This window comes from Callithrix jacchus, chromosome 10 (genome assembly GCF_049354715.1).
Source record: "Callithrix jacchus isolate 240 chromosome 10, calJac240_pri, whole genome shotgun sequence".
NCBI lineage: Eukaryota > Metazoa > Chordata > Mammalia > Primates > Cebidae > Callithrix > Callithrix jacchus.
In genome coordinates this window covers 77,720,571-77,745,008 of record NC_133511.1, presented here as the reverse complement: position 1 = coordinate 77,745,008, position 24,438 = coordinate 77,720,571, and the positions used below count along the sequence as shown (strand labels likewise).

Genomic DNA, 24,438 nt, shown 5'->3' with positions numbered 1-24,438 from the left:
GAGAGAGAGAAACGGAGAGAGAAGCATACATGCATGCTTCATAATCACAAACACTGGATTACAATATACATGCTGTTTTCTAACTCCTTTCTTATATCATGCAATCTTTCCCTGTAAAGCTTTTCCTAACTCATCATTTTAATAGCAAAGTAGTATTTTTTAATACATGGATTAATAATAATTTAGTTAATAAATTCTATTTTACTGACTCTTAGACTAGACTTTATTATACTTTTACAAATAATTCTGCGATGAACACCTACATAAAACTTCATATATTTTGTTTCCTTAAAATTCCTATACATAGAATTTCTCAGTAAATTACATTTTACCCTTGAATTCTGTTGTAGGATGATTTAAACAAATAAAAAGTTCCGTTCTTCTTTAAAGCTCTAAGCTAGCCACTTGTTAAATTCTATTTTACATTCAACTTTCTGGGCCCATTCTTATTTCACCTATACTTTAGTCTAATATGTGGATTTCATCTGAATTTTAGAATCACCACTGCTAATAGTAATCCAACTAAAGTAAAATTCCTCTCTTCCTTTCCCCTCTCCAATTTGGGAACTGATAATAAAACGATTCTTTTGTTACAATTTTAAGATACCACCAATGAGATGTAGCAATAGTTTTTTATTTTTTAAACAGCTTTTCAAGAGGGAAAAACAATTATACAATATAAACTAAACATGGAGGAAACATTTCCAAAATACTTAAATGTAAAAAGTTATTTCTTGGAAATGGGAAATTAGGGCAGCTATCTTCTTAATTTCTTTGTGGCTCTAACCCAGACTGATCCTACTTATGCTCAAAGGTAAAAACAATTATGTCTTCAGGTGGATTAAAGATGATAAAAAAATTATTTGTCATTCTTTTTTCTTTCTCCTTTTCCCTTGAATCTGACCTGGCCACGTGACCATCTAAGACCAAAAGAATTTAACAGAAGTGATACTGTGTAACCTACGGCAGGACCTTAAGAAACCAGCAGTTTCTGCTTTTGTATTTCTTGGAACATTCTCTCTTTTAAGGCGGCCACCATGTAAGAAATCCAGTTACCCTGGGATCAGCATGCTGTGAGGAAGCGGTAGCAATCCACATAGAGAGGAAGTGGTCACTGGAAGTGGTCACTTGGTGGAGACACTGGGGTGCCTGATCTATAAGAAAAGCCTTTTAGACATTCCACCCAATGCCTGCCACTAACTTAATGGAGCCAAGTAATTCTAGATGATGCCACCTGGAGCAGAACTGAACAGTTGGTGAGCCCTGGCCCCAATCCCATCCCACTGAATTCAGAGCAAATAAACTAATTACCCTATTTAGTCCTACATTTTAGGGTCCACTGTTACATAGTAATAGATAAAAAATAAACATATCTAAATACCTTTAAACACATCCAAGTTCAAGTGGAGAAAGATATGATGATGGTACTGTTGGTAGGGATGGGAGAGTACTACTTTTCATTTAAGACTACACCCAACATTAAGCAAAAGCATCTGAGGATACATCATGATTTAGGGAAGGGGGCAAAAATTTTTAGTCGAAAGGGTTCTCTGATGAATCTGAGGTAACAGAAAACCAGTGCAAAGTTTTAGAAAAGCCTAAAGCAGGTTCCATTTAGAAAAGCATTTAATGTAGTATAAATGCGCTATCCGAAGGGCACAAAGTTTTCTACATAGAAAATCTAGCCAAGTACAAAAAAAAGGTATAAATCATAAAGTTGAAACTATTTATTTTAGACAACTCATAGTAATACTACACTTGTGAGAAAGTGTAATACTACACTTAAGAGAAAGTCAACAGCAGTTACATACTGTATATGCTAACATAGTGTTCTGTGTCTTGATTCACTGCAGAAACAAAGCTAGATTTCCTAGCAAAGTCTGAAGGAAAAAATCATTTTAAAAAAAGTAAAAAAGGCCAGGCAAGGTGGCTCCTGTCTGTAATCACTGCACTTTGGGAGGCCAAGGTGGGCAGATCACTTCAGGTCAGGAGTTTGAGAACAACCTGGCCAACCCAGCAAAACCCTGTCTCTACTAATAATAAAAAACTTGCCGGGCATGGTGGCACATGCCTGTAACCTCGGCTACTCAAAAGGCTGAGGCAAGAGAATTACTTTAAACCCAGAAGGTAGGGGCTCCAGTGAACTGATAGCATACCACTGTGCCCCAGCCTGGGTGACAGCAAGACTCAAAAAAAAAAAAAAAAAAAAAAAAAAAAGAGTACAAAGAATAAAACCATAATCTTGTTTATAAAAGGTGAAACACATGGGATTAAAAAAAAACACTAAAAACAATTTTCTTTCAAAGATAGACTTAACTGCTAGAAACATCTAGAAGTGGTTGGTATACGTGTAAGAAATTTTAGAGCTCGCTGAAGGGATGTTTGCCTAAGTCACCTTGTCTCCTTTTCTTAACATTTTCAATAGTTTTAAGTTCATATCTGAGTTCTCTGATAACAATATCATAATTTTTATTTAAAAAAAACCTTCCTATGTGTTTCTTATTAAAGAATACAAACTAAGTTTTAAAATTGATAGTATATGTTCAGAATGGCATTAGCAAGTAGAATATAAGTTAATATCAAACAAAATTCAAAATTATCAAGATTTAAATATTTCTAAGAGAAAAAAACTTAAGTATTTTAAAATTATGAAGGTACCTCTTTACCTCTAAACTCAACGCATGCTCTCTAAAGACTTTCTTCCTCTCAATGTTATTGCGAAGGCCAATATTATGGTTACAAGCTTTTACACACACACACACACACACACACACACACACAAAATAAGTCCATTTTCTCTCCCTTTTGGTACAGGTGCTGCTATAAGCTAAGTAATTAGGCCTTACAGCATTACCCATCAGGGTATCCACAGTTTAATATATAGCCACGGATTTTAAAAGAGAATTGATGGTATGAATATTTTTGCTGATTGAAATTTATAAAATGTATCGGCTGCTGGGCAAGGTAGCTCATGCCTGTAATCCTAGCACTGTGGGAGGCCAAGGTGGTTGGATTACCTGAGGTCAGGAGTTCAAGACCAGCCCGGCCAACAGCGAAACCTCCTCTCTACTAAAAATAAAAAAATTAGCCAGGCGTTGTGGTGCATGCCTGTAATTCCGCTACTCTGGAGGCCGAGGCAGGAGAATTGCTTGAACCCAAGAGGTGGAGGTTGCAGTTAGCCAAAATCGTGCCACTGTACTCCAGCCTGGGCGACAAGCAAAACTCTGTCTCAAAAAAAAGAAGTATCAGCTTTATTCAGACTCCACATTTTCATTTTAACAAGTAACAATTCTAGGTCTATTAATGAAGGTCCTAACTTACACGAAAAAATAGATTTTATTTTTAAGATCCTCTCTTTACCCCACCTCAAAACCCCAGCCAACTCTGATGTTATCTACATGATCTTTTTCTAAGTGGTCTCTTGCCACACTTGGGGAAGATAGAAGAGATTAAAGAAGGAACTCTGGGAGACAAAAAACAGAGCAAAGGGACTAAAGGAAAATCAAGTATTAAGTGGAGGTTAGACCAGAATGCTACATCACATGGAAGTTTAAGTCTGTAGTGCACAGAGGCTCTGAGGAAGTTAATATTAATAGGATTTCTGGATTTCGACTTTGTAAATGTTTAAATAATTTAATTTCCCACATTAATATTTCAGAAAATAAATATATCTGGAAAAATAAGCAACTACAATAACCAACATCATAGCAAAGAGTTCTTTAGTTTTTCTGTCAATTTTTTCTCCCTCATTCACTAGCTAAAAACAAGGTACCATCAGACAAAAATTCATTTAAGGTGACTTTATTATTAAAATTGGGGAAAATAAAATAGCCAAACAAGCATAAAACATAAGACATGCCTTGATATTAAATAAAAATACTAACATGCTGTTACTTGCTCTGCTGATTATCACACTAAAGCAATTACATCAGCAGTCTACCTGTAAAAATTTCTTCTTCATTTCATCAAAGATATTTTGTCTGCATCTCCAAAACACATCCTATGGTATATAAGAACAAAATGAATTACAAATTATTTATATAAAATAAAGGAAGAAGACAGTGAAATCAGAACAATTAACCTAAAAACATTTTTGCAATAAAATATGTATTAATTAAACTATTAGTACATCAACTAGAATTTTATTCATAAATGTACAAGGTTACTGAAAATCTATGATAAAGATGTGACAAAGAATAAGATAAATATGAAAAACAGCCACATTTTAACAAAGAATGATAGCTTAAGAATTGTGTACAAATTGAACGTCGTAAGTCACATATTTTGTGTTCAGTAAAGAAATTCTGCAGTTCTTTACACTAATGAAAACCAAGAGATCTCTTGATTTTGCTAGTCTCTAAGTAAATTTTTCACGATAGCTACTTTTAAAACAAGACTGCTCAACAATATCGCCTACAACTACTTTAATATATATCTTCTTATTAGTTTTTTAACAATTAAATTACAATTAATACAAAAATATATACAAGGAAATAAAAGTAACGTATAATCAACAGAAAAATCTCTTGAAAAATCTTGGTTTTACATCATTCTACACTTTTTTCTGTACATATTTTGTCTTATTCCCCCTTCTTTAGTTAATAAAAAGGTATCAACATATTCTTTTAAAAGGTGCTTTTGCTTTTACAATAGAAATATATTTGTTATAACAGCAAGTTTTCTGAAAAGCAATTCTAAAATAGGTACCATTGCTCTATCTTACCTTATCTTATCTCATCTCATCTTTGGAGATGAAGTCTCACTCTGTTGCCCAGGCTGGAGTGCAATGGCACAATCTCAGCTCACTGCAATCTCAGCCTCCTGGGTTCAAGTGATTCTCCTGCCTCAGCCTCCCCGGTAGCTGGGATTACAGGTGCTCACCACCACGCCTGCCTAATGTTTTTGTATTTTCAGTAGAGAAGGGGTTTCACCATGTTGCCAATCTGGTCTTGAACTCCTGACCTCAGGTGATCCACCCACCTCAGCCTCCTAAAGTGCTGGAATTAGGGGCATGAGCTACCACACCCAGCCTATCACAGCAGTTACTAATAATTTGATATACATCTCACCAGAACCTTCTCTATTCTATGCATATATTTATTTATTATATAGAGAGAGTTCTTTTAACCAAATAAGACAATTTTATTTACCAGTATTTGAAATTTACTTCTTGTCCCTCAATACTCACTCACTTTTCTGTGCCAAATATTTAGTTTAAAAACTGCAGTGTTCCATTACGTAGACAAAGGATAATTTAATTAATCTGCTCTTAATGGGCATTTAAGCACTTCCAAATATTCACTACAGCATTGCTTAATTTTTTTCCTTAAGATAATTTCCCAAAGAAAGAATTACTAGATCAAAGTTTATATACTCATTTAAAAAATTTTTAATACATGGGGCCTTCTACAAAAAAATTACTGAACTGCAACTATCTTTCAACAGTGTTCTCCCAATACTGTTCTCCCTTCCTTCAAGGAGGTAATGCTGTGCAGTGGTAACTAAACTATAAGCAAATCTAAACTATCAGGCGTCCAGCATCCTTTAGGGTCTTTATGTATCTGTACCATGTACCTGGAACACTTTTCCCTGGATGTCCTCACCTCTTTTGCTCAAATATCACTGCCATCGAACTTTAAAACATGTCCACAAATTCTTTGACTTGCCTCCCTACAAAGTAGGAGTCTAACTTGCCTCCAGCAAAAGTAGGAATCCAATTCCAGTCTCCTTTAATATAGACCAGTCTTAGTGACTCCCTGTAAAGCACAGCATGATTTTTAAGGCTGGGTTAGAAAAGGCATATTGACTTCCTCCTGGCCCTTTCTCAGATCCTTACTCTTAGAATCCAGCCTCCATGCTATGAGGAAGGAAGCCAAGCAGCCAATGGAAAGACTACGTATGGGTTCCAGCCATATCCCAAATGAGATCTCAGTAGACAACCAGCATCAACCACCTACATGTTGACTGAGGAATCTTTCAGATGATTCCAGCCCCTAGCCTTTCTACTGCCCTCAGCTGATGCCTAGCAGAGCAAAAACAAGCTGTTTAAGCCTAACCTTGCCCAAACTGCACATCTATGAGAAAAGTCACTAGTTCCGGGGGCAGATCATTACACAGTAAAAGATCATCAGAATAGTTCATTTCTCAATCAAGTCCTTCTCTCACCATCTATCTTATCTAACATTCCAATCATGTTGGTACTCCTTATCTCCCTTCCTTGCTTCTTCAGGTATCTTAATAGTACTTATAGCCACCTGAAATATTTGTTTATATTTTACTTGTTTATTGTCTGTCTCTAAAAAACTTCAACTCTGAGTCAAATAAAGTAGTGGATTGGATTTACTCTCTCCATCTTGAACAAGTAAAAAGCTAGATGAAATGCATGAAACAATGATTTTCAAACACTGAACAACTGGCAACACAAGGCAATTATCCCTGTGAAAGCAGAAACAAAAACAGTGAGCCAGCTTCTAGGCTGTAGTGCAGGAGGGAGAACCCAGGTAGAGTCCAGCAATCTCCCTCAGTTAAAAGATAAAAGACTTCAAGGGGTAAAAAGAGCTACAGTTCACAGGGCAGAAGAAAGCTAGACATTGTGCAAATAGTAAGCTCCAAGACCTACAATGCAACCCCCTTGAGTGTTCCGTGGAGTTCTCATCAGCATATGTATGTAGAGTGTGCCTAAGGCAAGGGAAAGAACCCGGGGAAGGAATCCCTGGAGCTCACTTAGGTTCCCACCAACCAGATTTTTTTCTTTTTTCGGAGAAGAGTTTTATTCTGTTGCCAGGCTGGAGTGCAGTGTTTCGATCTCAGCTCACTGCAACCTCTGACTCCCGAGTTCAAGTGATTCTCCTACCTCAGCCTCCCAAGTAGCTGGGACTACAGACACGCACAACCAGGTCCACCTAATTTTTTTATTTTTGGTAGAAATGGGGTTTCACTATGTTGGCCAGATGCTCTCGATCTCTTGACCTCGTGATCCGCCTACCTCAATCTCCCAAAGTGCTGGGAGTATAGGTGTGCGCCACAGCACCCAGCTGCCCACCAACCCGAATTTTTTAAATCTCATAATACACATGTCATCAGATAAGGATACTCAGAAGGGTACTGTGTTACCAAATTAGACCTAAATCTAAAGACTACTCTGGTCCAACCTTAGAGCCTAAAAGCAAAACTCAAAAGGATCAAACTGTTTATTTATAAACAGTTTGTTTTTATTCCCGCAAGAATATTTGTGGGAATAAAAAACATCCAGGACCTATACAAGGTAAAATTCGCAATGTTTGGCATCCCACTGGAAATAAACGAACATGCAAAGAAGCAGGAAACTATAACCCATATGAAGATTTTTTAAAAATCAGTATTTAAGATAAAAAATAACATGGATGGGATTAACAAATTTAAGCACTGATGAAGATGAACAAATGAATGCTTAAGACACAGCACTAGAAGCTATTAAAATTAAAACAAAGAGAGGAAAAAGAATGAAAAAAGAAAGAATAGAAAAGTGGGATAATTTTCTTACCAAAAACCATGGGGGCCAGAAGGAAGTAGCACAGTGTTTTTCAGGTGCTTACAGAAAATAACCGTCAAACCAGAATCCAATAACCAGAAGAAATGCCCTTCAAGAACGACCCAGGAATTGCTTTAGTAATCAAGTAGAAGTCGAGACATACTCAAATGAAGGAAAACTCAAAGAATTTGCATCCAGTGGAAGTATCCACAGGAAGAAATTCTAAAAGAATTCTTTCAAATTTCTGCTAAAGAAAGTTCTTTAAACAAAACAGAAATAATCAAAGAAACCTTAGAACATCAGGAAAAAAGAATACAGAAAGGAAAAATATGGCTAAATGTAATACATTTTCCTTCTCCTCTTGAGTTTTAATTAAAGACATGACAGTTAAAGAAAAAATTAAAACATTGTCTGATGTGGTTACAAGTCAAGAAAATATTTAACACAATTATAGACAAAGTAGGGTAAAAATACGTAAAGAGAGAGAAGGTTTCTACATTTCACTTGAACTTGTAAAATAACACCAGTAGATTGTGGTAAGTTGGTATATGTTATGTCATACCTATACAAGCCACCAAAAAAGCTATACAAAGGGAAACAATAAAAATACTTTAAGTTAATCAAAATAGAATTAGACAAATGTTCACATAATCCATAGGAAAACAAAAAGTTAACAGAGAAATTAAAAACTAAAATAAAATCACACTTAAGCTCTAACACATTAGTCATTACATTAAATATAAATGATCTAAATACACCAATTACCGGAAAAGAAATTTTTTTGGCTCATAGTCCTGGAGACTAGGATATCCAATATCAAGATGCCAGCATCTGGCAGGTGCTTTCCTGCTACATCATAACATGGTGGAAGACATCACATGGTACAAGAGCAAAAAGAGGGTGAAAGAGGGTGAACCCACTCCCACAATAATGAATCCACTCCTGTGATAATGACAGTCCATCTGTGAAGGCAGAGCGCTCATGATCTAAATACCTCTTGAAGGTATTTGACATCTCTCAATACTATTATAGTATAAACTAAACTTCCACATAAATTGTGAAGATGACATTCAAACAAGAGCAAAGTTTGATGCAAATCCTATCAAAAGCCCAGCAAGAGTTTTTGAAAATTTGGATGATTATCGTGAAATTTATATGGAAAGGCAAAGGAACCAGAAAAACTAAAAGGATTTTGAAAAAAAATAAAGTGAGAGGTCTCAGTTTAGTTGATTTTTAAGATTTAATAGATAGCAACAGTAATCAAGACTGTATGGTATTGGTAGGCAGATAAATAGATCGATGTCACATATGAAACCTATACAAATATGCACAACTGATTTTTGACTAGGTACGAAAGCAACTCAATGCAAGAAAAAATAGCTTTTCCAAAAAATGATGCTGGAACATTTCTTTTAGACATCTAGAGGCAAAAACAACAACAACAAAACAAAACACCACCTCAACCTAACTCTCCAACTTATATTAAAATTAACTTAAATGTTGATCATAAACATAAATGGAAAACATAAAACTATAGAACCTTTAGGAAAACACATAGGAGAAAATGTTCTCAGAACTCAGGCTAGGCAGAATCCTCAGCCTTGACACCAAAATCATGATCCATAAAAGGAAAAATTGATAAATTAGACTTTATCAAAATTTAAAATGTCTACTCTGCAAAGATGCTGTTTCGCATTAAAAGTTACAGACTGGGAGAAAATATTTCAAACCACATAATCAATAAAGGACTAGTATTTAGAATATATAAAGAACTCTGAAAACCTATAATAAAAAAGCAAACAATTCAATTAGTACATAGACAAAAATCATGAAAAGACATTTCAATGAAGAGCATAAACATATGCAAAAAAGCACATAAAAAGATGTACAACACACTAAACATTAGAGAAATGCAAATTAATACCATAATGAAATATTACCACACAGTTTTCAGAATGGCTAAACTAAAAAAATATAGTGGCAACATAAAATGCTGGCAAAGATGCAGAGAAACTGAATCTCTCATACCTTCCTGTAAAATGATACAGCTACTCTCGAAAACAGTCTAGTAATTAAAAAAAAACTATATATGGAACTACCATACAACTTCTAAATTGTTCTTTACAACATTGATCACAGATGAAAGAATTATGTTCACACAAAAACCTATACATGAATGTTTATAGCAGCTTTATTCACAATAAAGTTTATTGCCCAAAACTGCAAGCCCAGATGGCTCTCAACAACTAAATAGTTAAACAACTAAATGTACATCCATACTATGGAAAACTACTAAGCAATAAGTAAGAACCAACTACTGATACATGTAACAACCTGAATAAACTTCCAGAGAATTATACTAAGTTTTATAAAACCAACCACAAGAAAACGTATAATCTGTGATTCCATTTTTTACATCACTCTTGAAATGACCAAGTACAGAAATGGAGAAGAGATTAGTGATTGCCAGCGGTTAAAGAGGGAATAGGGAGTGAAAGGCAAGTGAGTGTGGTTACAAAAGGGCAACATGAGTGATCCTTGTGGTGAATAAATGTTCTATATCTTGACTATATCACTGTCAAAACCTTTGCTATGATACTGTATTATAGTTCCATAAGGTGTTACCATTAGTGTAAACTGGGTAAAGAGTATGTGAGGTATCTGTTTTATTGCTCAAAACTTCAAGTAAATATACAATTATCTCAGGTGGAAAGTTAGTTAACCAAACAACTGTCTGTCTATTCTACCACATTTCAAACTCTCCTTCCTAGAAACTGAAAGAGGACTGCCTGTTCAAAACCTTGGAGATGATGGGAGAAGGGTAATCCTGAATGTGCAACCACCTGCTGGTCTTCCTGCTGATTTGCAGCCCAATTCACACCATCTGGTGCTAAGAAAAACTCCAAACCAAGAATAGCTTTGAAAATGCTTCTAAAATAGTGGTATTCCCAGGCACCTGACAGAAACAATCACAAATTTTTCCTGGAAGAATGTTGCACTACTCCAAAGTGCAACAAATTTCCACAAAAATTATTTTCACACTTATAAGAAAAATGAACAGCTCACATTTAAAAAAAAATCACTGTGTGCATATGTATACATGATACCATTAAAGAGAGTCAGCTAAGAATAAAATACAATAGATAACATCTACAAAAAACTTCAATACTAAAATTATTAGTTACATCATAAATGTTTAACATGCTTCAAGAAATAAAAAAGTGGTTCAAAATTATGAGTCTGAGCAGAATTCCTAGAAAATAATAATAGAAATTAAAGACACATAATTTAAAGCATATTTAAAATATTTGAAAAAAGAATTAATGAACTCTTTATAAGAGAACTAAAGACATTTTCTAAACGTCCAGTGAAACAGAGATATAAAACATTAGAGCATTAAGAGATAAGAAGGATATAGTAACAAGACCTAATATCTATCCTGAAGGGAGAATGAAAGCAGAGGGAATATTTAAATAAATAATGGCTTAGAACCCTTCAAGACCCTATGAAAGACACCAATCCATAGAGTCAAGAATCTCAAAAAATCTCAAGCAGAGTAAAAAGAGAAGAATTTAAATGTAGTCAGAGCAAGCCAGGCACAGTGGCTCACACCTGTAATCCCAGCACTTTGAAAGGCCCAGGTGGGCTGATCACCTGAGGTCAGGAGTTCGAGACCAGAATGGCCAACATGTCAAAACCCCGTCCCTACCAAAACCACAAAATTAGCTGGGTGTGGTGGTGCACACCTGTAATCCCAACTACTTGGGAGGCTGAAGCAGGAGAATTGCTTGAACCCAAGAGGCAGAGGTTGCAGTGAGCCAAGATTGTGCCATTATACGCCAGCCTGAGCGACAGACTGAAACTGTCTCAAAAAATAAAAAATTTAAAAAAATGTAGTAGAAACAGATTGCCTTAAAAGAAATAACTAGACTAATACATGATTTGTCAATAGAAAAAACTGTGGGACAGAAGACTGGAGTACGATATTTTCACTGTTGTGAGAGAAAGTAACTGTTATGCCTGAATGCTATAAACAGCAAATATATGTATAAGGATGGAAAAACAGAGATTTCTGTCAGCAACAGATATCATTAAAGAAACGCCGTTAAAAAAAAAAGGTATTTTTGGAAAAAAGAAAGTGACCCCAAAAGGAAGGCAATGAATCCTGACCTAGCCACCTAGCCTGATGACAGGTACGTTTAAAAACATTTTTATTATACTACCATAATGACATCATCTGTTAACCAAGTCATGTTCATCACCAACACACCTTTCCAGAAAAACCACCACCAACTCAGGGGAATGCAATGCCTAAACAGTTAGCTTATATATGCCATCTAATCAGGCACAGACAGACTTTATTTAACTGATATGAAACAGATTGTTCATGGGTTTCAGCTCTAAAAAACCTACAACTTTCCCTCTCCTGAGCCTTGAGTCTTATCCTGACCAGCACCCCTTTGTAATGGATCTAGTTCCCACCTTAATAGTAAAATTGTTACTCAGTGTTCAATATTTGGTCACGAAGCGTTTGTTTTCTTTTTAACAAAGGAGATAGGAGAGAAATGGATGGCTACAAAGATTAACTCAAAATAGAAAAAGACCTGTATGTAATGAGGTAAAACTATAAAAACTCTTAGAACAAAACAAAGGGAAAAAGTTTCATTTCACTGAATTTGGCAATGATTTCTTGGACGTGTTACCAAGATACATGCAGCAAAATAAAAACAGGTAACTTGGATTTCATCAAAATCAAAATGTTTGAACATCAAAGGGCACTAACAGAGTAAAAAGACAACCCACAGAATGGGAGAAAATATTTGCAAACCATATATAAGAGATTAATACCCTGAATATATAAATAACAAGAAAACCCAAACAGGCTGATTAAAAAATGGACAAAGAACTTAAACATTTCTCCAAAGAATATGTAAAAATAGCCAACAAGCACATAAAAAGATGCTCGACATAAGTAATCATCAGGAAAATGCAAATCAAAAACCAGGAGTAACCACTTCATGCCCATTATAGGATTGCTATCGAAATGAAGGAAAGAGAAAGAAGAAAAGCAAACAAGTGTTGCTAAGGATGTAGAGAAACTGGAACTCTTGTGCACTGCTGGTAGGAATGTAAAATGGTGCAGCCACTGTGGAAAAGTTTTTAAACACAGAATTACCATAAGATCCAGCAATTCCATTTTTGGGTATATTCCTAAAGGAACTGAAAGATTTCCACACTTGCCTGGTCTGAACAAGAAACTCCCTTCCCCCTTCCCCCATCAGGGTGGTGTAGAAGAAGGCTGAGTAAGTAGGCTGATGTGACTTCATCACAGCCCAAAGGTGAGGATAACAGTTTTCACTTTTACATTAATAAAGGCTATGTGGAGCCTTTATTATAACTTTATAACAACAAAGTGCCCCTACCCCTCCCAGCAAAGCAGATGTCTGCAGAAGCTTAAGGGGAGCCTGAACTTCACCCCCACTGAGCAGTAACAAGGCACCCTTCCCATTCCAGGTTACAAAAAACAAACAAACAAAAAAAAAAACAGATGAGGAAGCTGGACTTCTACCCCCACCTTGAAGTAATGAGAGAATGCCCCCTTTCCACTGCTGGCATGGTATCAGAGAAGATCTGTCAAAAACAGAAGAAATAAATAAGATCCAGTCTCATAATACCCAAATGTCCAAGATAAAACAAAATATTCACTTATACCAAGAACCAGGAATATCTCACCTTGAATGAGAAAGACAACCAACAGATTTTTGAATTATGTGACAAACATTTTAAAGCAGTCATCACAAAAATGTTTCAACAAGCAATTACTTACATGAAATACCTGAAAAACAAAGTCTCAGCAAATAAATAAGATGAAACTCAACTTAAAACTAATTAGGAGGGCTCAACAGCAGAATGAAAATAACAAAAGAATCGGTAATTCTGAAGATAAAAATAATGAAAATTACCTAATCTAAACAATAAAGAAAAAACATACCCTACAACAATCATCAGTGGCAAGCATCTGCAGGACTACAACAAAAGATCTAACATTCATGTCATTCAAATCCTGGAAGAAAAGGAGAAAGAGAGCAAATTTAAAAAGTACTCAAGTAACAGCTGAAAACTTCCCAAATTTGGCCAAAGACATTAACTTACATACTCAAGAAGCTGAGCAAACCACAAATAAGGTAAACCAAAAGAAATCCATCTCAGGACACATCATAATCAAATCCCTTAAAAACTAAAGACAAAGAGAAAGATTTTTTTCAAGTATTTAGGGGAAACCCCATCTTAACTATAAGGGTAAAACAATTCAAATGGCAGCAGAATTCTCTGATCTCATCACACGGAGTCAATAAGTGGCACAACACTTTCCAAGGGCTGAAAGAAGAGCTGTCAATCCAGAATTACATATCCAGTGAAAATATCCTTTAGGAATCATGGAGAAATCAAGACGTTCTCAGATAAAGAGGTTTGATGCCGGCAGAATAATCTAAAAGAAAATGGCTAAAGAAAGTTCTCCTAAATAGAAATAAGAATGCCAAAAATCTACTTTACATTAAAAATAAGATTATTATATTTTACGATAATGTATAAATACGATATACACACGCACACAGAATGGGACATTATTAGATTTTTTTTTATTGTACTTTAGATTCTGGGGTACATGTGCCGATCATGCAGGACTGTTGCATAGGTATACACATGGCAATGTGGTTTGCTGCCTCCATCCCCCAGTCACCTACATCTGGCATTTCTCCCCCATGTTATCCCTCTCCGACCTCCCCAACCTACACTGTCCCTCCCTTGGTGCCCCCACCCCGGAAAAGACCCCCATGTGTGATGCTCCCCTCCCTGTGTCCCTGTGTTCTCATTATTCAACATCCGCCTATGAGTGAGAACATGTGGTGTTTGATTTTCTATTCTTGTGTCAGTTTGCTGAGAATGATGGTTTCCAGATTCATCCATGTCCTACAAAAAACACAAACTCATCATTTTTTATGGCTGCATAGTATTTCATGGTGTATATGTGCCACATTTCCTTTGTCTAGTCTATCGTCAATGGTCATCTGGGTTGGTTCCAGGTCTTTGCTATTATAAACAGTGCCACTATGAACATACGTGTGCATGTGTCTTTATAACAGAACGATTTATAATCCTTTGAGTATATACCACGTAACAGAATTGCTGAGTCAAATGGAATTTCTATTTCTACCTCCTTGAGGAAGTGCCACAGTGTCTTCCACAATGGATGAACTACTTTACACTCCCACCAACAGTATAAAAGTGTTCCTATTTCTCCACATCCTCTCCAGCATCTGTTGTCTCCAGATTTTTTAATGATTGTCATTCTAACTGGCGTGAGGTGGTATATCAATGTGGTTTGATTTGCATTTCTCTAATAACCAGTGAAGATGAGCATTTTTTCATATGTTTTCTGGCCTCATATACATCTTCTTTTGAAAAGTGTCTGTTTATATCCTTGGTCCACTTTTGGATGGGTTTGTCTTAGTTCTTTGCAGATTCTGTATATCAGCCCTTTGTCAGATGGGTAAATGGCAAAAAATTTTTCCCATTTTATTGTTTGCCAGTTCACTCTAATGGTTGTTTCTTTGGCTGTACAGAAGCTCTGGAGTTTATTTATATCCCATTTGTCTATTTTGGCTTTTGTTGCCAAATGCTTTTGGTGTTTTAGTCATGAAGTCCTTGCCTATGCCTATGTCCTGAATGGTTATGCCTAAGTTTTCTTCTAGGGTATTTATAGTGTTAGGTCTTATGTTTAAGTCTTTAATCCATCCAGAGTTAATTTTAGTGTAAGGTGTCAGGAAGGGGTCCAGTTTCTGGTTTCTGCACATGGCTAGCCAGTTTTCCCAACACCATTTATTAAACAGGGAATCCTTTCCCCATTGCTTGTTTTTGTCAGGGTTGCCAAAGATCAGATGGTCGTAGACATGTGGCATTGTCTCCAAGGTCTCTGTTCTGTTTTATTAGCCTATATCTCTGTTTTGGTACCAGTACCATGCTATTTTGATTACTGCAGCTTTGTGGTACAATTTGAAATCAGGTAGTGTGATGCCTCCAGCCTTGTTCTTTTTTGCTTAGGATTGTCTTGGCTATGTGGGCTCTCTCTTGGTTGCATATGAAGTTTAAGGTAGTTTTTTCCAGTTCTATGAAGGTCATTGGTAGCTTGATGGGAATAGCGTTGAATCTATAAATTACTTTGGGCAGTATGGCCAGTTTCACAATATTGATTCTTCCTAACCATGAGCATGGAATGTTTCTCCATCTGTTTGTGTCCTCTCTTATTTCCTTGAGCGGTGGTTTGTAGTTCTCCTTGAAGAGGTCCTTTAAGTCCTTTGTTAGTTGTACTCCTAGGTATTTTATTCTCTTTGTAGCAACTGTGAATGGCAGTTCATTCTTGGTTTGGCTCTCTTTAAGTGTGTTATTGATGTATAGGAATGCATGTGATTTTGGCACACTGATTTTGTATCCTGAGAGTTTGCTGAAGTTGCTTATCAGTTTAACGAGATTTTGGGCTGAGACAATGAGGTCTTCTAAATACACAAGTATGTCATCTGCAAATAGAGACAACTTGACTTCCTCCTTTCCTAATTAAATACATTTTATTTCTTTTTCTTACCTGATTGCTCTGGCTAGGACTTCCAATACTATATTGAATAGGAGTGGTGAGAGAGGGCATCCCTGTCTAGTGCCAGATTTCAAAGGGAATGCTTCCAGTTTTTGCCCATTCAGTATGATATTGGCTGTGGGTTTGTCGTAAATAGCTTTTATTATTTTGAGATATGTTCCTTCAATACCCAGTTTATTGAGAGTTTTTATCATAAAGGGCTGTGCAGTCAAAGGCCTCCTCTGCATCTATTGAAATAATCATGTGGTTTTTGTCTTTGGTTCTGTTTATGTGGTGCATTATGTCTATAAACTTGCAAATGTTGAATCAGCCTTGCATCCCCGGGATCAAGCCTACTTGATTGTAATAGATAAGCTTTTTGATGTGCTGTTGCAGTCGGTTTGCCAGTATTTTATTGAAGATTTCTGCATCGATGTTCATCATGGATATTGGCCTGACGTTTTCTTTTTTTGTTGTCTCTGCCGAGTTTTGGTATCAGGATGATCTTCGTCTCATAAAATGATTTGGGAAGGATTCCCTCTTTTTGGATTATTTAGAATAGTTTCAGAAAAAATGGTACCAACACCTCTTTGTATGTCTGGTAGAATTCAGCTGTGAACCCATCTGCACCTGGGCTTTTTTTGGTTGGTAGGCTGTTAACTGCTGCCTCAACATCAGCCCTTGTTATTGGTCTGTTCAAGGTTTTAACTTCTTCCTGGTTTAGACTTGGGAGGTGTAAGTGTCCAGGAATTTATCCATTTCTTCCAGGTTTACCGGTTTATGTGCATAGAGTTGTTTGTAGCGATCTCTGATGGTCGTTAGTAATTCTGTGGAATTGGTGGTGATATCCTCTTTATTGTTTTTTATTGCATCTATTTGATTCTTCTCCCTTTACTTTTTTATTAATCTGGCCAGTGGTATGTCTATTTTGTTGATCTTTTCAAAAAACCAGCTCCTGGATTTATGAATTTTTTTTTTGAAGAGTTTTTTGTGTCTCTATCTCCTTCAGTTCAGCTTTGATCTTAGTTACTTCTTGTCTTCTGCTAGCTTTTGAGTTTTTTTTTATGTTGCTCCTCTAGTTCTTTTAATTTTGATGATAGGGTGTCGATTTTAGTTATTTCCTCACTTCTCTGGTGGGCATTTATTGCTATAAATGTTCCTCTCGACACTGCTTTAAATGTGTCCCAGAGATTCTGGTATGTTTTGTCTTCGTTCTCATTTATTTCAAAGAACTCTTTATTTCTGCATTCATTTCAGCATTTATCCAGTAACTTTCAGAAGCAGGTTGTTCAGTTTCCACAAAGTTGTACAGTTCTGAGTTAGTTTCTTAATTCTGAGTTCTAATTTGATTGTCCTGTGGTCTGAGAGACTGTTTGTTAGGATTTCCATTCTTTTGCATTTGCTGCTGAGGAGTGATTTATTTCCAGTTATATGGTCAATTTTAAAGTAGGTACAATGCGGTGCTGAGAAGAATGTATATTCTGTGAATTTGGGGTGGAGATTTCTGTAGACGTCTATTAGGTCCGCTAGGTCCAGTTCTGAGTTCAAGTCCTGGATATCTTTGTTAATTTTCTGTCTTGTTGATCTAATATTGACAGTGGAGTGTTAAAGTCTCCCACTATTATTGTGTGGGAGTCTAAGTCTCTTTGTAGGTCGTTAAGAACTTGCTTTATATATCTGGGTGTTCCTGTATTGGGTGCATATAAGTTTAGGATTGTTAGCTCTTCTTGTATTGATCCTTTTACCGTTATGTACCCTTGTCTCTTTTGATCTTTGTTGGTTTAAAGTCCATTTTATCAGAGACAAGGATTGCAACTCCTGCTTTTTTTTGCTCTCCATTTGCTTGATAAATCTTCCTCCATCCCTTTATTTTGAGCCTTTGTGTGTCCTTGCACGTGAGATGCATTTCCTGAATACAGCACACCAATGGGTCTGACTTTTTATCCAATTTGCCAGTCTGTGTCTTTGGATTGGGACATTTAACCCACTTACATTTAAGGTTAATATTGTTATTTGTGAATTTGATCCTGCCATTTTGATGCTAGCTAGATGTTTTGGCGGTTAGTTGACACATTTTCTTCACTGTGTTGATGCTCTTTATCATTTGGTACGTTTTTGGAGTGGCTGTTACTGGTTGTTCCTTTCCTTGTTTAGTGATTCTTTCTGGAGCTCTTGTAAGGCAGGCCTGGTGGTGATGAAATCTCTCAGCAATTGCTTGTCCGTAAAGGATTTTATTTCCCCGTCACTTAAGAAGCTTAGTTTGACTGGATATGAAATGCTAGGTTGAAAGTTCTTCTCTTTATGGATGTTGAATATTGGCCCCCACTTTCTTCTGGCTTGTACGGTATCTGCCAAGAGATCTGCTGTGAGTCTGATGGGCTTCCCTTTGTGGATAACCTGACTTTTCTCCCTGGCTTCCCTTAGCATTTTTTCCTTCATTTCAACCCTGGTGAATCTGACGATTATGTGCCTTGGGGTTGCTCTTCTTGCAGAATATCTTTGTGGAGTTCTCTGTATTTCCTGGACTTGAATATTGGCCTGCCTTGCTAGGTTGGGGAAGTTCTCCTGGATAATATCCTGAAGAGTGTTTTCCAACTTGGATTCATTCTCTCTGTCACATTCAGGCTCACCTATCAAATGTAGATTAGGTCTTTTCACATAATCCCACATTTCTTCGAGGCTTTTTTCATTTCTTTTCACTTTTTTTCTCCATTCTTGCCTTCTCGTTTTATTTCATTGAGTTGATCTTCAATCTCATATCCTTTCTTCTGCTTGGTCGATTTGGCTATTGAAACTTGCATATGCTTTATGAAGCTCTCGTGCTGTGTTTTTCAGCTCCATCAAGTCGTTTATATTCTTCTCTGAGCTGTTAGTCTAGTTAGCATCTCATCTAACCTTTTTTCTAGGTTCTTAGTTTCTTTGCGTTGGGTTAGCATGTTCTTTTAGCTCTGAGAAGTTTGTTATTACCCAACTTCTGAAGCCTATTTCTGTCAATTCGTCAGTTTCATTTTCCATCAATCTTTGATCCTAGTAAGAGTAGTTGTGATCTCTTGGAGGAGAAGTGTTCTGGTTTTTGGTGTTTTTATCCTTTTTGCGCTAGTTTCTTCCCATCTTAGTGGCTTTATCTACCTGTGGTCTTTGTAGTTGGTGACTTTCAGATGGGGGTCTCTGAGTGGATGTCCTTTTTGTTGATGTTGAAGTTATTTCTTTCTGTTTCTTAGTTTTTCTCTTTCTAACAGGCCCCTCTAATGCAGGAGTGCTGGAGGTCCACTCCAGACCCTGCTTGTCTGGGGATCACCCATGGGGCTGCAGAAGATTAAGGGTTGCTGCAAGTTTCTTCTGTTATCTTTGTCCCAGAAGGGTACCCACCAGAGGTTGACTTGAGCTCTCCTTTATGAGGTGTCTCTTTGGGTATACGGGGGTCAGGGAGCTGCTTGAGGAGACAGTCTGTCCGTTATAGGAGCTCCAGTGCTGTGTTGGGAGCTCCACTGTTCTGTGCAGAGCTGCTGGGCAGGTACCTTTAAGTCTGCTGCAGCGGAACTCATAACCCCCTCTTTTCCCAGGTGCTCTGACCTAGGAAAGTCAGCTTTATTTTTAAGTTCCTGACGTGCTGCTGCCTTTCTTCAGAGACGTCCTATCCGACACTGAGTAGTCTAGTCACAGTCTGCCGGCAGAGGTATTGCTGAGCTGCTGCAAGCAGCTGCTCAGCAGCTGTATGAAGTGCCTTGGTATTGGCAGGCTGCCTTGGTAGTGGCAGACGCCTTTCTCCCTACTGAGCTGGATCGTCCCAGGTCCCGTTGCACTTGCTGCAAAACTCTCAATCCAGAGCGTTTCAGATTGCTTGTTTTGTGTGGGTGGTACCCTCCGAGCCAGATCACCTCGCTCCCTGTCTCAGCCTCCTCCCTTTCAGTTGAATGGACAGCTCTGTCTCTCAGGCATTCCAGGCGTCAGTTGAAACGGCCACCCAGATTTGTGTTTCTGTGCGCCAACTTGCAGCACCAGCTGCACTGAAAACTCGTGATGCTTTTCGGCCTGGGAATCTCCTGGTCTGTGGGTAGTGAAAACTTGTTTGGAAATGCAGTGAGCACTCACCCTCTGTGTTGTTCTTGCTGGGAACTGCACTCTGGAGCTGTTCCTATTCAGCCATCTTCAATTATTCAATTTTAAAAAGGAATGAAATCCTAATACTATCCCATAACATGAAAAAACCTTGAGGACAATATGCTAAGTGAAATAAGCCAGTCACAAAAGGACAAATACTATGTGAGATACCTACAGTAGTCAAATTCATAGAGACAGAAGGTAGAATGGTGGTTGCCAGAGATTAGGGGGAGGGAGGAATGGCCAGTTGTTTAATAGATACATGGTTTCAGTTTTGTAAGATGAAGAGTTCTGTGGATGGATGACGGTGATGGTAGTACAACTGAGTACCACCAAACTGTACAAACTTAAAGACGGTTAAGATGGTAAATTTTATGTTACGTATATTTTACAATTAAAAAAATAAATTCAAAAAAAATTGCTTAACTCCATAAATTTGTGAAAGAAGCAAAACTGCCACTACGTTTCCAACATTACAAATGTCCACATTATAAAATACACTATACAGTCATATTATAAATATGTATAAATATGTAAGCACAGAATAAATTCCTACATTTTTCTTGTAATCCAAAACATTTTTTAAAACCTGCCTGTTTGAGGGCATTAATATAATTTGAGTGGATATATCTGTACTTACATACATAGAAATAAATATAAAATAAATATAGCGCTCACTCACATATGTGTTTGTGTGCATATTTTCTAGGTCCTTCCAGTGAGAAAGGACTAGAAGCAACGATATCATTATAACAGTAAGCACAATTAGAGCCCAGATCTCAATTTTTAAGTATCATTCTCCAGAGAAAGGACCTAGAGATCTTTGTAGAAATGGCTAATCTTAGAATCAGGGCTGAGAACTTAGAAGAATTTGGGATATCTTGTACTGCCAGAAAATAAGTGCTCAAAGAATGGTGTGTGTATGTTAAGGTGGCATCAAAATCAGGTGAAAGGGCTCTCACTGGCCAAATCTGAAAATTTTTAAACATTAAAATAAATAAATGATTTATTCAACGCAAAAGTTAACATTAAAAAATAGTTACATACATAAGTAACTAAGAATGTATCTGTAGGTATCTGAAAATTTAAATAAACATGTCCTATTTCCTAAATAATACTAAAATACTGATAATGGACAGTAAAGATTAAAGAACAGTTATAATTGGCTTAATACTCAAGGATCCCTTCAAAAAACTTATTTTCAGTATTAAAATTCACTTTGTTTACTTAAAATCTAAAATGTTAGTTATATAAGTTAAGTAGCAGTAGGCTGTGTTCTTACATATGACAAGTTTGATCATACTTTTAAAAAAATCAGACAACTTTTTACTCTGTGTATTTCAATTTAGGAATAAATGTAAATAAAACTAACAGTAAAAACATCAACAAATTTTACATTAATCAAGTTATCTTTTAGCCATTTTTCACTTTTCAAGTTTTTGAGCATCAAATTGCTTTTCTATTTTTGTGATTTCATGTTTTGAATGCTTCCATCTTGAAATGGATGAAAACTGAAGTTAAAAGTACATCATTAAAACTGACCACATTACCCATAACTCATCAATATAAAAATCAAATCATATTTCTAAATAGTCAAGCCTTTCTAACTCCTGGGCTCGAGTGATCCTCCCTTTCTCTCTATAAATCATTATAATCAGAAAATAATGCAAACTACACTAACATAAAAATTGAAGACTTTCCTAGTATCTACTTTATCTTCAACTCCATTCCAACTAGTATCCCTCTACGAGGCCCCCTAAATGGCTCAGTCTTTGTAGCCCTAAGGTGGTAAGAAGAGGACAGATGAGATTACTTAAAGGGTTCAATATATGTTATTGGACAATGGATACCCTAAAAGACCTGATATCATTACTACATAATCTATGCATGTAACAAAATTACACTTGTAAACTGAGTGTGGTGGCTTACGCCCGTAATCCCAGTAATCTGGGAGGCCAAGGCAGGAGGATCGCTTGAGCCCAGGAGTTAAGAGAAAAGCCTGGGTAACATGGTGAGACCCTATCTCTTAAAAAAAAAAATATATATATATTTGTACCCCATCTGTTTATACAAATTAAAAAGAGAAAAGTCTTCTTACCCTTAGCTTTTGTACCACTGTCAAATTATATCCAGAGTAGCTAGCTGTAGGCTCAAATTTCTAGGATTTATATCAGCTTTTCTAAAAATGCAAAATGTACTTCCTCTTGCTTATATACTCAAGGAAAACAAACACGTCAAAGGATATGAGGAGACTTGTCAGGAATACACAAATACTTCAAGATATAAGAATATAAATAAAAATCACAATGTATATAAGAAGATAAGCAGATTCTTATGCATGAGTCTGCTTAGCTAAGAAATGAAAATGACTATTTTACAATCTTTACTACTAAAAACAAACCACAGAAGTAGAAGTCGTACACAGAATTCTCTAAGCAAAACATATTCATTCAAAAAAATAATTTCATAGTCTTACAGCTGATGCTTTTGGAAGCATAAAGTATGCTTTAAACACTTTTAATTTCTAGAAACTGATTTTGAAACAGAAAATTTTGTAATCTAATTTAGATTGTGAATTTTTTAGTGCAATAAGGGCTTTCAGCATTTAAATGAAGTTTGATGATAATCACTTTCTGTTTTCTAAATTCAAACCTTCCTATGTGTGTTTTTTAAACAAAAGACTTTGTTTGTACCTGTTCTAAAAGTCTAAAGCATTAAATAAATTATAAGTAGTTTACTTTATCGTTCTAGTTAAATACAAATTCTGTGATAATTTGTTTTAGCACATGCTGTTCAACATCATCACAGTAGAAATTTTCTGAATTTAAATTAATAAACATGTTATAAATTACATGTCACTATATGACATTTGTTTCTAAATTATATACCATAAAAGCACTCAAGTAATAAAACATAACTAGGCTGACTTGGATAAAGTAAGCTTTTAAAATTTTATAAAAATACTTACTTTCATACCTGTGTGCTCTAGTATTAGGATGTGTCTCTCAGGTAACTACATTCCATTTTATTCTAAAACAGTCATGGAATAGGCTCCCAGAACCCCACAGTATTAAAATTAGAAAATAAATAAAACTCTTCTGATCCTATATAACTTATTTTTAGTTGTTGCAACAAATTACATCAAGCACTCATTCAATTAACAGGAAACTTAAAATGCAAGTTTCAGGACTTTAAAAGAATAGTTCACAATCTATTTAACAATAATTGATCTACTTTGACAATTAAAAACCAACCAACCAGATGGGTAATGGCACTAAACATAGAACTGTATTCAAAGTTGGATGGGGCCAGGCGCAGTGGCTCAAGCCTGTAATCCCAGCACTTTTGAAGGCTGAGACGGGCAGATCACGTGAGGTCAGGAGTTCGAGGCCACCCTGGCCAACATGGTGAAACCTCATCTCTACTAAAAAAAAAAAATACAAAAATTAGCTGGGTGTGGTGGTGTATGCCTGTGATCCCAGCTACTCAGAAGGCTGAGGCAGGAGAATCGCTTGAATCTGGGAGGTGGAGGCTGTAGGGAGCTGAGATCCCATCACTACACTCCAGCCTAGGAGACAAAGTGGGACTCCATTTCAAAAACATAATAATAAAATAACATAAAATAAAGTTGGATGGACCTGTGCAAGGCTCCTTATTTTACAGATGAAGAAAAAGAAATTCAGAAACCTTAAGTGACTTGCCCAAGGTCACATCTGAACACAGATCTTCTAAATAACAGAAGCCTTCTGATGACTGTATAATGCTGACATGTTTGTAGCATTAAAATTGTAATGTATTATTGTTCCTCTCACTTCTATCCTAAGACTCTTTCCACTCTGCCTTGCTCTTTTAATAGCTATTCTAGTACTGGCAATGGGTAACCCACTAATAATATACTGTAGGTATCTAAACTTAGAAACCAAAACTACTCTCAGGAGGCGAAATAATATGTCCTTTACTATTTCTGTTATCTTTACTTTTGATTACAGCTAGGATTTCCTCTGTGAGTAGGCTGTTGCTGACAAGCAGTGACTCAGCTTATGAAACAACTGACTTGTTTATAGGCTATGAACATTCTGTTCACTATTACTAAATCAGGGGAGCTTGTTTATATTATGTTACCATGCATTTTATTTAAAAGCATGGATAATAATTCTTAAGTAAGAATATATTCTTTAATACTCTGAAATTATACATC

The 24,438-nt window shown here is 36.3% G+C and overlaps 1 protein-coding gene across 12 annotated transcripts in view; it reads right to left on the bottom strand.

Annotated features, from left to right (window-relative positions):
- The window catches only part of USP47 (ubiquitin specific peptidase 47), a 140,087-nt gene that overhangs the window by 95,773 nt on the left and 19,876 nt on the right, over positions 1 to 24,438 (bottom strand). For 3 of the 12 annotated variants that reach the window (XM_035265783.3, XM_017977912.5, XM_078340512.1), the window contains exon 2: positions 3,885 to 4,000. The exons of 5 other annotated variants lie outside the window; for them this stretch is intronic. Coding sequence is in view for 2 of the 7 variants with exons in the window: in XM_009007669.4 (XP_009005917.1) it covers positions 3,941 to 4,000 (60 nt within the window). In the remaining 5 variants the exon portion in view is untranslated. Of the gene's footprint in view, positions 1 to 3,884; positions 4,001 to 4,723; positions 4,894 to 24,438 lie in introns of those variants that run through there. 4 more of the 12 variants (XM_078340509.1, XM_078340511.1, XM_009007669.4 and 1 more) reach the window with 2 other exon arrangements.